General features: G+C 40.3%; 1 protein-coding gene across 2 annotated transcripts in view; it reads left to right on the top strand.

The window, feature by feature from the left end:
- Positions 1-12,487, top strand: part of fn1a (fibronectin 1a) — a 33,996-nt gene that overhangs the window by 13,594 nt on the left and 7,915 nt on the right. For both annotated transcript variants that reach the window (XM_077537335.1, XM_077537334.1), the window contains exons 15-35: positions 683-868; positions 994-1,122; positions 2,300-2,389; positions 2,494-2,688; positions 3,983-4,261; positions 4,808-5,071; positions 5,158-5,252; positions 6,879-7,047; positions 7,123-7,209; positions 7,322-7,513; positions 8,390-8,662; positions 8,745-8,859; positions 9,488-9,564; positions 9,656-9,745; positions 9,892-10,158; positions 10,247-10,363; positions 10,571-10,735; positions 11,227-11,382; positions 11,468-11,581; positions 11,671-11,940; positions 12,175-12,386. In XM_077537335.1, coding sequence (XP_077393461.1) covers positions 683-868; positions 994-1,122; positions 2,300-2,389; positions 2,494-2,688; positions 3,983-4,261; positions 4,808-5,071; positions 5,158-5,252; positions 6,879-7,047; positions 7,123-7,209; positions 7,322-7,513; positions 8,390-8,662; positions 8,745-8,859; positions 9,488-9,564; positions 9,656-9,745; positions 9,892-10,158; positions 10,247-10,363; positions 10,571-10,735; positions 11,227-11,382; positions 11,468-11,581; positions 11,671-11,940; positions 12,175-12,386 — 3,542 coding nt within the window. The remainder of the gene's footprint in view (positions 1-682; positions 869-993; positions 1,123-2,299; positions 2,390-2,493; positions 2,689-3,982; positions 4,262-4,807; positions 5,072-5,157; positions 5,253-6,878; positions 7,048-7,122; positions 7,210-7,321; positions 7,514-8,389; positions 8,663-8,744; positions 8,860-9,487; positions 9,565-9,655; positions 9,746-9,891; positions 10,159-10,246; positions 10,364-10,570; positions 10,736-11,226; positions 11,383-11,467; positions 11,582-11,670; positions 11,941-12,174; positions 12,387-12,487) is intronic.

Here is a 12,487-nt window from a genome sequence, read left to right as displayed (position 1 = left end):
GTGTATTACAAAAGCATATTTTCCTCTGATCACTGTTTATTAACTAGTGATTGGTGTTTATTTCCTACTTTGTATTCGTATTGTGGTTTAAAAAAAAAGGGGGGGGGGGGATTGATGTTGTTACCGGTTCGGTCATTGTTTTCCAAAGTAAAAACAGATGTTTGCAAATGTCTTCTTTTGATTAAACACAGAAGATAATCAGTCTTCTTTCCTGAAGTACTACAGAAATCAGTGAACAATTACTGTTGATATGCTGAAATCAGAGGATTTGGACAATTTTTAATAAAAAAAAAAAAATGGCTCCAAACAATTACTCCATTATTAAAATAGTTGTTGATTAATTTGACAATCAACTACTTGTCAATTAATTTTGACAACACTAGTATAAATATGCCAATTTTCACAGTACTAGTCCTGCTACATTTCTCTATGGATTTGAACTTATGTAACCCAAACATATTCACCTTATTAAGGACATCTTTCCTCTTTTCCACAAAAAAAAATCCATTTGAAATGAATGAAGACATGTTCCAAATATAAATAATTTCTTCCATATTTCACAATCATTTAAAACCATTCCAACGTCAAACTGTTCACGTCATTCAGGAAATATACACAACTATTTTCCACAATTTACAAACTTGTGATTGACTTTTTGTACTCTTCTAACCTTCTCTCACAGTGGCGACATCACAAGGCGAGACCACCCAACCTCCACCAGTGGTGGACACCTCCGAGTCGGTGACGGAAATTACCTCCAGTAGCTTCGTCATCTCTTGGGTCTCTGCCTCCGACACGGTCTCTGGTTTTAGAGTAGAGTATGAACTCAACGAGCAGGGACAGAGCACCGGGGAGCCAGTGGTTCTAGGTCAGTTTGAGAACTCTGTGCGACACCTCTTACCCACATTTATTAGAGAATCTTGACATTTGGTTTATTTTTGTTTCCTAAATGTTTAACTTGGGGGGCAACACGCTTGTGTATATTCTGGCCAGACCTTCCCCGTACAACTACATCAGTGAACATTAACGAGCTGCTACCAGGAAGGAAGTACACGGTTAATGTCTACGAGGTGACGGATGCTGGAGAGGACAACCTCATTCTTTCTACTTCACAAACCACCGGTGAGTGGCTACGATTATCATCTGAGAAGCAATGCATCTTTTCTATACTTGTGGTTCGGGGTCTTAGAATGAGTGTGTTAATTTAAAGTTCCTTTCACGCCGCTAATTTTTGAACGTGCGGTTAATGACCACCCCTTACTTGGAAAGCCTGTATTCGGGGAATTCCAGTTGCAACGCAACAGACACGTCCATGTCAAAATTTAAAAGTAATAAATGTATTGACTCATTCAAACCCAAAAACATATAAATATGTTTTTTAATACTTTTTCCTTCCCTACCAAAAATGTATTTTTGTTTTTTTTTGTTTTGTTTATGCTAGAGCACACAGAAGGCTTTGACCTGAAGAGGTTGCTTAAAGCAATTGTAGTTATGACAAAAAAAGGTGGCAGCAGAGTATAAGAGATCAACCAGGCCCATGTTAAAACTAGCTCTTTTTCCCCAGTGTTTTCAACAGGTTTGTGAATAATGATGAAACTTAGCTATATTCTAATGCTAGATGCTGGAAAACGGAAACAAATAGAAATATACTTTTTTTTTAACTTGTAAAAGAAGAGACTCATCTTTCTTTTGGTAGGTTCCATGTTTTATAGCAATACAACACAATATTCTGTGGGCCTTACAAAATCAGTCAAAATCCAGTTGCTTCAGTGAAAAAAAGCTGGGAGTGAATGAGTTAATAATGCATACATTTGCGGAAACTGGAGTCAAATTGTATTTTATAATTTTAAAAATGTGCAGAATTTCAGAAGTTACTTCATGTTGAAGATTAGCTCTTAATATGAAAAGAAAAATGCACTAATATGTCAAGAATGTCTTACAAATGCAATTATGCCATCGAGTGGCAGTAAAATGGCCTTAACCCAAATCGATTTCACATTGATATTTTGCAGTACAGTACATCTTTTTCATTTTAACTACATTTTATTAATTATTATGAAATTACTGTATCAATGACTAAAAGATGCAGCTATATTTGTATTAGTTTTACTTTTTTGAGTATGAAAATAAATATTTTATTGCACATTTAGAAGGGATATAGTTTGTGATTGATTGAAGTAATGCAATTAATTACGATTAAAAATTCAAATCTCCTGACAACCCTACTTGTGGTAATGTTTTAAATACATCTAAAAGAAAAGCTCTCCTCATCTCACGCTACTTTTGTTCCATGTTCCAGCCCCTGATGCCCCAACTGAACATGAAGTGGAGGATATTGGAGAAACCTCTATTGTGATTAGCTGGGATAAACCACTAGCTCCTATCACTGGTACGAAAACTAGCAATATAGTCACTCCCAGCCAATCCATCAACCCCTCGGGACTACATTCACACTATACTTTTTCTTTTTTGTTTGTGTTTTTTTTTACACAGGCTATCGTGTCGTCTACACGCCATCCATAGAAGGCGAAAGCACCGAGCTGACTCTTCCTGACACAGCGACGTCCGTGACGCTGAGTGACCTCCGGCCCGGGAAATTGTACAATATTAGCATCTACGCGGTGGAGGACAGCTTGGAGAGCGAGCCCATTTTTGTACAGGTCAACACTGCTGGAGATCCACTGCCAGGTAACTGCATGTGTGCAATTACTTGGAATGAGTTTTGGCGTGGTCATTTTAAACCCTTAAAAGTCCGGGCTGGTGAGTCCCCATAGTCATATGACAACTTTCCTTCTTTTACAAAGCAGTGTATCATCAAAAATATGCTGCAGCTGCTATTTTATTTATATATTTATGTTAATGTTCATTTCCACTTTACAGTGACTTTAAGGTGGTGATAATTTCGCCGACTAAAATTTTTTGTCAATTTTCGTCACGAAAATGTTTTTTTCAGACGAAAATTAAACAAAAACTAAAATAGAAGCCATTCAGCTGTAAGATTAACCTCAAGCAATTATGCACTTTTTTTTTTTATTTAGGTGAAAACTAAGTTATATTATTGTCAGTTCGACAAGTTTCGTTGAAACAAATGATATAGACATTGTATTAAATGTCTTGCGTGTTAAACTACAGTCACAAATAGGTGTGTTATAATTTTCTGGAAGTTGAAGTGTATGCTGAAGGAAAATATCGACTAAACTGACAATGTAGTCGACTAAAATTGCTCTTTATTTTCGTCAACTAATAATTGGATTAAAGATAAAATACTATCAGATGACTAAATTATGACTAAAGCTTTAATTTGAACTAATTTTATTTGTTTATTTTTTTTAAATTAATTAATTAATTAATTAATTTATTTATTTATTTTTTAGCTAAAAAAAAATACAAATTTCTTGTCAAAATTAACACTGCTTGTCGGTAGCCTACATCAAATCATCATGATCACGCCATTGAATCTCATGACCTATTATGCCTTCCAGCCCCCTTTTATTGTTTATGTTTCCTTTACCTAATGCAGTAAATTGAATTAGTGTTCCAATGGAAAGTGACATCACAGACTTTACAGCTGCTTTGCTTTTACTTTTTTCGGCTTGACAAGAAGTATGTAAAAATGTTCCACTCTGCCAGATCCCAACATGTGGTTGGCCCGGTCGAGCAGATGCTGGAAGTGCGTATGTGCGAATGTGTTTGCATAACCTGTGCGATGGAATAAAGATGTAGGACCCGGTTGAGAGTGCACCGTTTGGAATCTCAATTTCTTACAGATGCACGTGGACAAATTGTTGATTGTTTAGAGCTGGTCCTAAGCCGTTACCTAATTTGATTTAAACAGTTAACCTTGTATTTGCCAAGTTTTAAATTTCATTTAGGATTGGAAGGATACCGGGTTCATTTGACAACCCTCCAAAAGCTTCCTTTTTCTTCTGTCTCGTGAAAAAATAAAAGTACCATACACCAGGTGTCTTTTCCCTGCCCACAGAGGAAGTCGCCTCCCCAACAGACCTGCAGTTTTACGAGGTATCAGATAAGAAAATCGTTCTGACCTGGTCCGGGCCAGCCGGCGACCTCTCGGGTTACCGGGTCACCGTGGTCCCAGTGGACGAGTCTGGCTCCCCTCAGAGAGAGATGACGCTACCCGTCAGCCAAAACTCGTACATCGAAGTGACCCACCTTCAGCCCGGAACGCTCTATCGCTTCAATGTCTACACCATCCACGATGGAGAGGAGAGCATACCCCTTATTGGGGAGCACACCACGAGTGAGTATGGAAAATTTTGGAACAAAAAAACCCACACTTTTGAAACATTGTATGGACATAAGTTTTGGAACTAGTTCACATTCCACATAAAGGAACCGAATATGGGAGCAAATATGGAATTCAAGTACGTCCACATAATTCATCCAATCATGCCTTCTTGGATCTATTTTTGTGCACAAGGCCACAGTCATGTTGTAAACAAAACTGTTCCCATGAAATATGATTTTTATAATTGTCCAAAAGGTTTTAGTAAACAGGATAGTGGGAGGTCGGAGCTTAGGGATTTAGCAGTTTTAATTTCAAATTGACAAATATAAAATAAATAAATCTATTTTTTTAAATAAATAATGAAGTTTTAAATAAATACAATTTTAAATAAAATAAAAAAAATATTTAATAAAATAACTGAAATACAATTAAATAAAAATACAATTTTCAGAGATCAGAGACTTTTGTCTCTAAAAGTGTCGTCGCTGCTCCAATTTCTGATTATGCATTCCTGAATAATTCTCCAAACCTTAATGTCTTTAACATCTCTCTTTCCAGAGCCCGATGCTCCGACAGATATCCATTTCGCCAACGTGACAGAGGACAGCGCCGTGATTCTGTGGTTCGCCCCACGAGCCAAGATCAGCGGATACCGTCTCTTCCTCACCGTCGAGGGCTCGAACCCGAAGCAGCTACTCTTGCCGGCCCGGCTCACCCAGTACACCCTCCTCAACCTGAAGCCGGATACTATGTACACTGCTACACTGCACTCGGAACAAGATAACATACTGAGTGAAGGAGAGACAGCTGTGTTTACCACGAGTAAGTAAAACGATCACTATTGGCAAGTGCAAAATGTTTCAGTCAAGGGACATAAGAATGAGCCAAACTTGTTTTTGTGTTTGTAGGCCCACCAATGGGTAATGCCCCCCACTTCAGCACTGATGTTACTGACACGTCTATTATAATTTCTTGGACTCCGATGCCACGCGTCAGCTACAAGGTACGCATACTAGCCTCATGTCTGTTCAGTTTTAAGTTGTGTGGTCACAGAAAGATTTAAACTTGTAAGTTAAAGCACCAGGTAGTGTTAATTTTCATCAACGAAAACGAAACAAAAATATTTTCGTCAACACAGACTAAAACTTGTCTAGACTAAAACCTCTATTAATAAACAACTAGACTAAGTTCAATTTCTGGAGAAATTGCGTAGGAATGCTGAAAGCTGAATGCTAAGATTTGAATGCATGTGGAATGCTTATGAAGCCAATTGAGAGATAAATTATGAGATTCTAACCACCTGGTTACTGGACAATACCAACTGTGCCACCGAGCAGTAGCAGACACCTGGTAATGATGATAAGTTATATGTATGGAAGTGGGCATGGAAAGTGATACTTACAAAAAGTTCAATGTCTGTCCCATTGAAAATGAATGGGGAGAAGTTATTAAATGTTAATTTGTGCAAATACTGTAAGTAATGTAGAATCAGACGATATATACCACGGGAGGCATGAGTTTTTGAAACTAGTTGTAACTTGAACAATGTAAATTGGAAGTATTATGTGGGAGTTGTTACGCAGCAAAAAGTGTGGAGAATAAAAATCACAATAACATATGTGGGAATGCTTCAGCATTCCAACAATAACTGGGACTAAATTGGTATGCATTTTCGTCGACTTATGAAGACGAGATGAAAATGTACTTCACTTAATAAAAACTGGACTTAAATCTATGGACATTTTAGTTGATGAACAAAAACGAGACGAAAAGTTTTTGATTTTGTAAAATCGTGTCTCTGCTAATCTGTCACTGTGACAACATGTGACACAACACTCCCTTTCAAATCTGCAGCTAGCGAGTGCAACATGCACAAACACATGGGGCAGACAGGAGGTGGATTCATGGTGAAAGGTTAACCAAAAAAGGTAACATTAATCCAATAGGTTATAACGTTCCAACAATAATGCTAACCCGACCGCTATCTAATGCTAACTTACTAGCTCATAGCAGGGATATAGTGGAATTGTGTGTGAAGTTGTTTTTCATCAAAAAGGTGAGAGGTAATTTTATATGAAATAGTTTTAGATCTGAAATGTTCCGCATAATCAGTTGAAAAAAAAAAAAATACAGAGGTTAAATGATTGTCCTGACTTAAACTAGGCTAAAACGTTGACAGTTTTTGTTAACTAAAACGAGATTAATAAAATTATGTTTTCTTGGATTAAAATAAAGGCTAAAATGCTAGATTTATAGTCGACTAAAAATTGACTGAAAAAAAATCGGGATGAGGTTGACTAACAATTATAAAAACTAACAAGCATGATTGAAACTGGACGAAAACTTAGACAAAATTTAAAAATGGAGTATCATATTAACACGAGCACCAGTGTTAAAATGCTTCTATTACGGATGGTTAAATAGAGCAGCTGTCCCTTCGAAACACGGGAACCGCAGACCTCTGGGAACGATCCGATTGGTCCAAATATGTCACACGAGCGATGAGAATGCTCTGCACTTCGTCCTCATTCTTGGGAAAACATTGACCTCTGACCTTTTGCCTCCTGTATACCAGCGCATGTCTGCGGCTTTTCTATGGCCGTGCTGACCACGCGTTCATTAATCTCAGTTGACAGTGCGCCCCAGTCAGGGCGGAGAAGCCCCTCGAGACGTGACCTCAGACTCAGGAAGCATATACGTATCCGGTCTGACTCCCGGGGTGGAATATACCTACAGTGTGCAACCGGTTATTAACGGACAGGAACAGGGAACCCCCATCACCCGCCGCGTGGTCACACGTGAGTGGAAACCGCAAAATATTCTCTTCACTGGTCCGTCTTTACTGTATGATTTATTTTTACTTTTCTCCCCAGCTCTGTCACCTCCCACTGAACTCCACTTGGACTCTAACTCAGGCACTGGAGATATTACTGTGCAGTGGAATGGAGCCAATACTCCAGGTACACACAAGACTCACATGTGCATGAAGAGAAATGATTACTTTGCACTGATAAAGCTTCAAAAAAAAAAGTTCATCCATTGCCTCTTTCTTCCAAATACGTCCACCCCAAGACATCACAGGCTATAGAGTAACGTGCGCTCCCACCAACGGGCAGCAAGGAAAAAGTGTGGAGGAGTTTGTGAAGGCCGGAGAGAACTCGTGCACCCTCGAGAACCTCAGTCCAGGAGTGGAGTACAACATCAGCGTTTTTACGGTTAAGGATGACATGGAGAGTGTTCCAATATCAACAACCATCACTCCAGGTGAGTTTTAGATGCAATGGGGACTAGTATTTAATATGAACTACAACTTTTATGTGACTGGGGTCCGTTTTGTGATTTTTTTTCATTTTTTTCCCCTCCTTATGTGGAGCAAAGCTTTTATAGTATCAAGTTGAAAGGTCATGTCATGTGTTTGGCATTACCTTTCAACAGTTAACACAGATACTCGCTGTACTACTATTCTAAACTAACTAAAGTCGCCATTAACGATACCAAACAGTACCGACTGTTTTGTTGCACTAATCCTTATAATAGATTGCGGATTTCCAGTGGAAAAGCTTCACTGGTAATGCTTTAAAGATGGGCGGATGTAATATATGGTGCTTAAGACATTTATTAGACAACCATCCACTGTAAGGTTGAGCATTTTTTTATGGTTCTATGCACAGGAATTGAAAGAATACAAATTAAAGCACTCTCTATTAGGTTAGGTCCAGTTACAGGTTTCAAGGTAAATGGTCGTTTTAAAAAGTCACGGTTTTTAAGAAGCGCTAAATCTGTGTGAGGTATTTGTATTTATTTATTTATTTATTTATTTGAGTTGCCCAATCTCTATACATAAGGTGGTCTAATAAATTTGAACACTGTATATTATTTAAAAACAAAACAAAACTGCAACAAATATCTTCCATTGGTGTGATATGATGAATACATATCTCACTACACTGGAAGTTGACCATTTTTTGGCTCTCTCCTCACCATTGCCTATTTTTGTCTCTTCATCTTTTTACTCATCCACTTTCTGGCCCTCATCATGATCAACCACTTCCCTTTTTCTGGACTCTATCTGCTGTTTGTCTGGTTTGTTTCGTGGCGTCTTGTTCTCTCCCTCCTGCCCCTCAAACCATCCTGTCACAGAGATCCCACAGTTAACCGACCTCATCTTCGACGACGTTAGTGACACCACCATCAGCCTTCGCTGGTCTCCGCTCAACACCACAGCCGTCACTGGTTACAGAATCACGGTGATGGCGGCGGGCGAGAGCGTGCCCATCTTCCAAGACACGGTTATGCCAACCACTGGGCATTATACGGTGTACGGGTTGGAACCTGGTATCGACTATGACATTAGCGTCATCACCGTGACAGAGAATGGAGAAAGTGAACCCACCATGGTCACACAACAGACTTGTAAGAAAGGCATTCACAACACTTTTTATCCTTTTAACTTTATGTTAATGAGAGTTGATGCAAGATTTGTGTTTTCCGATAGCTGTGCCGGCCCCCACTGATCTGGGCTTTGGCCAGGTAGGGCCGGACTTTATGGAAGTCACATGGGTCTCACCTCGTGTCCCCAACAGGGCTGACATCAACAACTTCCTCATTAGGTTTGAACATTTATTGCTTTGAAGTGATTTAACTCATTCACTCATAGCCATTTTCACAGAAGCAATCCCGTTCGCTCCCGGCTGTTTTACGGGATTTTTGGAACCTACCAAAAGAATGATGAAAGTATCTTCTTTCATCAGAAAAAAAAAGTATATTTCTATCTGATTCCGTTTTGCAGCAATTAGCTATATATACTTAGTTAGTTATATAGCTAAGTTTTATCATTATTCACAAATCTGTTTAGAATTGTGGGGAAACAGCTTGTTTTCATCATGGCCCTGGTTGATCTATTATATTCTGCTGTCACCTGCTGGCAGTTTTTGTAATTACTACAATTTTTTTTCACCCATTCTCTGCAGTTGAGAGGCTCCATCAAAGCCTTTTGTAGGCTCTAGCATAAAAATAAACATAAAACGTATAAATACGTCTTTGGGGCACTTAATACATTTAAAATAGAACGTATTTATACGTTTTTGGGAGCAAATGAGTTAAAGATTCTGTAAAGTGAATTCTAAGATTTATTTCAAGTGTACAAGGGCTGAACTCAATTGTGGACATGTAGCATAAAATGCTAACCGCACAGTATGTCCAAAACATGTCATTAGTGGTCTTCTTTTTTTTCTCTAGGTACCATCCCATTGACGATGATGATGACTTGACAGAAACCAGTGTCGATGGCACAATGAACAATGTTGTGCTGAGGAGTAAGTTGGAACAAAAGCAGTAATTATACAGCAACTTAGAACTACACAATCAAAAGTATGTTCTTTCAACATTCTTTTCCCTTCTGGGCAGATTTGCTGCCAAACACCGAGTATCTGGTGAGCGTGGTGTGTGTTTACGAGCAGAGAGAGAGCTCGCCCGTTGTCGGTACCCACAAAACGAGTGAGTCTGACTTGACCTGGTTGAACTGAGCGTTTTATTTGGTCCTTTGGCATTGCACTCAGTCACATTTTCTGAGAATTGACACACAATTTTATTTCATTTACTTGTTGCTATTTGATAATCGCATCTCTCCCAACCTTCCTCAGCTCTGGATTCACCGGTTGCTCTGCGTTTCTCTGAGATCTTCACCACCTCCTTCACCATTCACTGGCTGGCTCCCCAGAGCAAAATCACGGGCTACCGCATCCGTTACCAGATGACCAGCGGCGGAAGAACCAAAGACGAGAGGCTACCCCCTTCCAGAAACCACTTCACCCTGACGGGACTGGCTCCCGATACCGATTACCTGGTTAACGTCTACGCAGTTAGCGGGACGCAGGAGAGCCTGCCGTTGAGCGGGAATCAGAAGACAAGTATGAAATCGTGTAGCTCGCATCATATGACACCAAGTTTGTTTTGGTTAATCATGTCATTCCATCTGGTTTTGTGCTTTCTCTCCAGTTTCTGATGCTCCTACCGACCTGGAAGTTCTCGACTCCACCCCCACTAGCATCACCATCCGATGGGATTCCCCTCCTGTCACTGTGCGCTACTATAGGATCACTCATGGCGAGACAGGTAGATCAATGCTGACTTTAAAAAAGCGGTTTGCCGATGATTTCAAAAAACGATAAGTAATGAAATTAAAATACGATGATCTTTGTAACCCATGGATTTACTGTATCTCTCCTACTGTATGTTTGTCCATCCTACTGCCCATCCATATCTCTAAATGAAACACTGAACTGAACTTAAACTCATCACCACTTCTGACTCTTCATTCAGGAGGTCACAGTAATCCGAAGGAATTCACAGTGCCCGGCTCTCAGTCCACTACGACAATCTCCAACCTGCAGCCCGGTACCGACTACACCATCACAGTCTATGCTGTAACTGGCAGAGGAGACAGCCCTGCATCCAGCACGCCCATCTATGTCACACATAGGACAGGTATACCAGGACACACACACACACACACAGTATTTTTTTGAGTGGTTCAGAGCCTATTTGGCTGACAGAACTTTTTGTTATCTGTGGTTGCTCCGAGTCCCACTCTTCTCCACTCTCGTATGGTGTTCCACAGGGTTCCTTTATGGGGCCTCTGCTGTTTTCATTGTATCTGCTGCCCCTGGGTTCCACCTTAAGAAAACATGGTTTTGACCTGTCTGGAGGAAATCAAAACCTGAATGGCACTAAATTAATTGTGCTTGGTCCCAGTGGCCCTTGTACATCTCATCCTGGTCACTTGAGGCCCCTTGGCACCTTATCTAAAAGCAGCCAAAACTGGAGAGAGATTTTAAATCGGACTGGCAAATTGCTGCTGTTTGTTAAATCCATCTTTTTTCATCTAAGGCACGAAAACAAAGGCACATACTTCTGTCATTTCTCTGACATTTTTTCACATCCTCATCTCTATTTCCTCCTTTCATTTGTCATTTCAGGAGTCGACTCCCCGTCAGACATGAAGGTGATGGATGTCAACGACAACAGTGTCACCGTGAGGTGGAGCCCCGCTCAGGGCCCAATCAAGGGTTACAGGGTGACCGGGGTCCCCAGAAATGGGCAGGGATCATCTTTCACTGAAGTGGTGGCTCCAGGTAACATCACTTTAGTTTTTTTTTTTTTTTTTGATGAGCTTGGCTGGCTCTAATTTTTTATTTTTTATTTTTTTTGCTCATCCAGACCAAACAGAGATGACTTTCTCCGGCCTGATGCCAACTGTCGAGTACACTTTTAGTGTTTATGCTCTGGGACAAGATGGAGAGAGTTCTCCACTGGTGGTGAATGCTCTAACAAGTAAGGCTTTTACTTATCTACCCAAGAACAACAATAATTTTCCTGCTAACTTGCAAAATATGTCTATAAACACTTCCCCTCATTTTTAGATGTAGACCGTCCCAAGGACCTGACCTTCTCAGACATCGACTCCACGTCTTTACGGATTAGCTGGGACAGTCCCGATGGAATCGTTACAGCTTACAGGGTGTTGTATTCCAGCTCTGAGGAGGGTGAACGAGAGCTGTGGCCTTCTCCTCGAGGAGATGCCGAGTCCGCCGTTATCTATGGCCTGCAGCCAGGCACTGAATACACCGTGAAGGTCATCGCCCTGCATGACGACACGGCCAGCACAGCGCTGGTTGGAACTCAAGCAACAGGTTCCAGACTTTAATTATTTGTGTTTAGAAGCCACAGAAACGTGTTTGGAGATTAAATATGCGGATATGTTTAGCTTTGGATTTCTGTGAAACCTTTGTTCCTGACTACCAAATTTTGGATTATTAATTAATCTACTGCTGGTGTTCGTTTTGTTTTGGCTGACCCATATTAGAATGAAATTTAACAACATCTTGAACTCTACCTGACACCGTTTTCCTACTCTTTCAACACAGGGATCTCACCCCCGACCAACCTCCAGTTCTCGCAAGTTGGCCCCACGTCCTTCACCATGCACTGGGCCGTGCCGGGTCAAGAAAACAGAATAACTGGCCAGACGGGCCTCACGGGATACCGTGTTGTTGTGAACCCTAAGAACAAGAGCGGACCCACCAAGGAGATGAATCTGGCCCCGGACACAACAAAGGCCCACATCACTGGACTCATGGTAAACAGAATAGAATAGAAAATAATTTCTTGTTATTAAAGCATGAATTATAGCTACAGACTTCTGATAGTTATTGTTATAGTCCTACTGTTGTCTATGTT

This window comes from Festucalex cinctus, chromosome 11 (genome assembly GCF_051991245.1).
Source record: "Festucalex cinctus isolate MCC-2025b chromosome 11, RoL_Fcin_1.0, whole genome shotgun sequence".
NCBI classification, from domain to species: Eukaryota; Metazoa; Chordata; class Actinopteri; order Syngnathiformes; family Syngnathidae; genus Festucalex; species Festucalex cinctus.
This window is presented reverse-complemented; position numbering and strand designations above follow the sequence as displayed.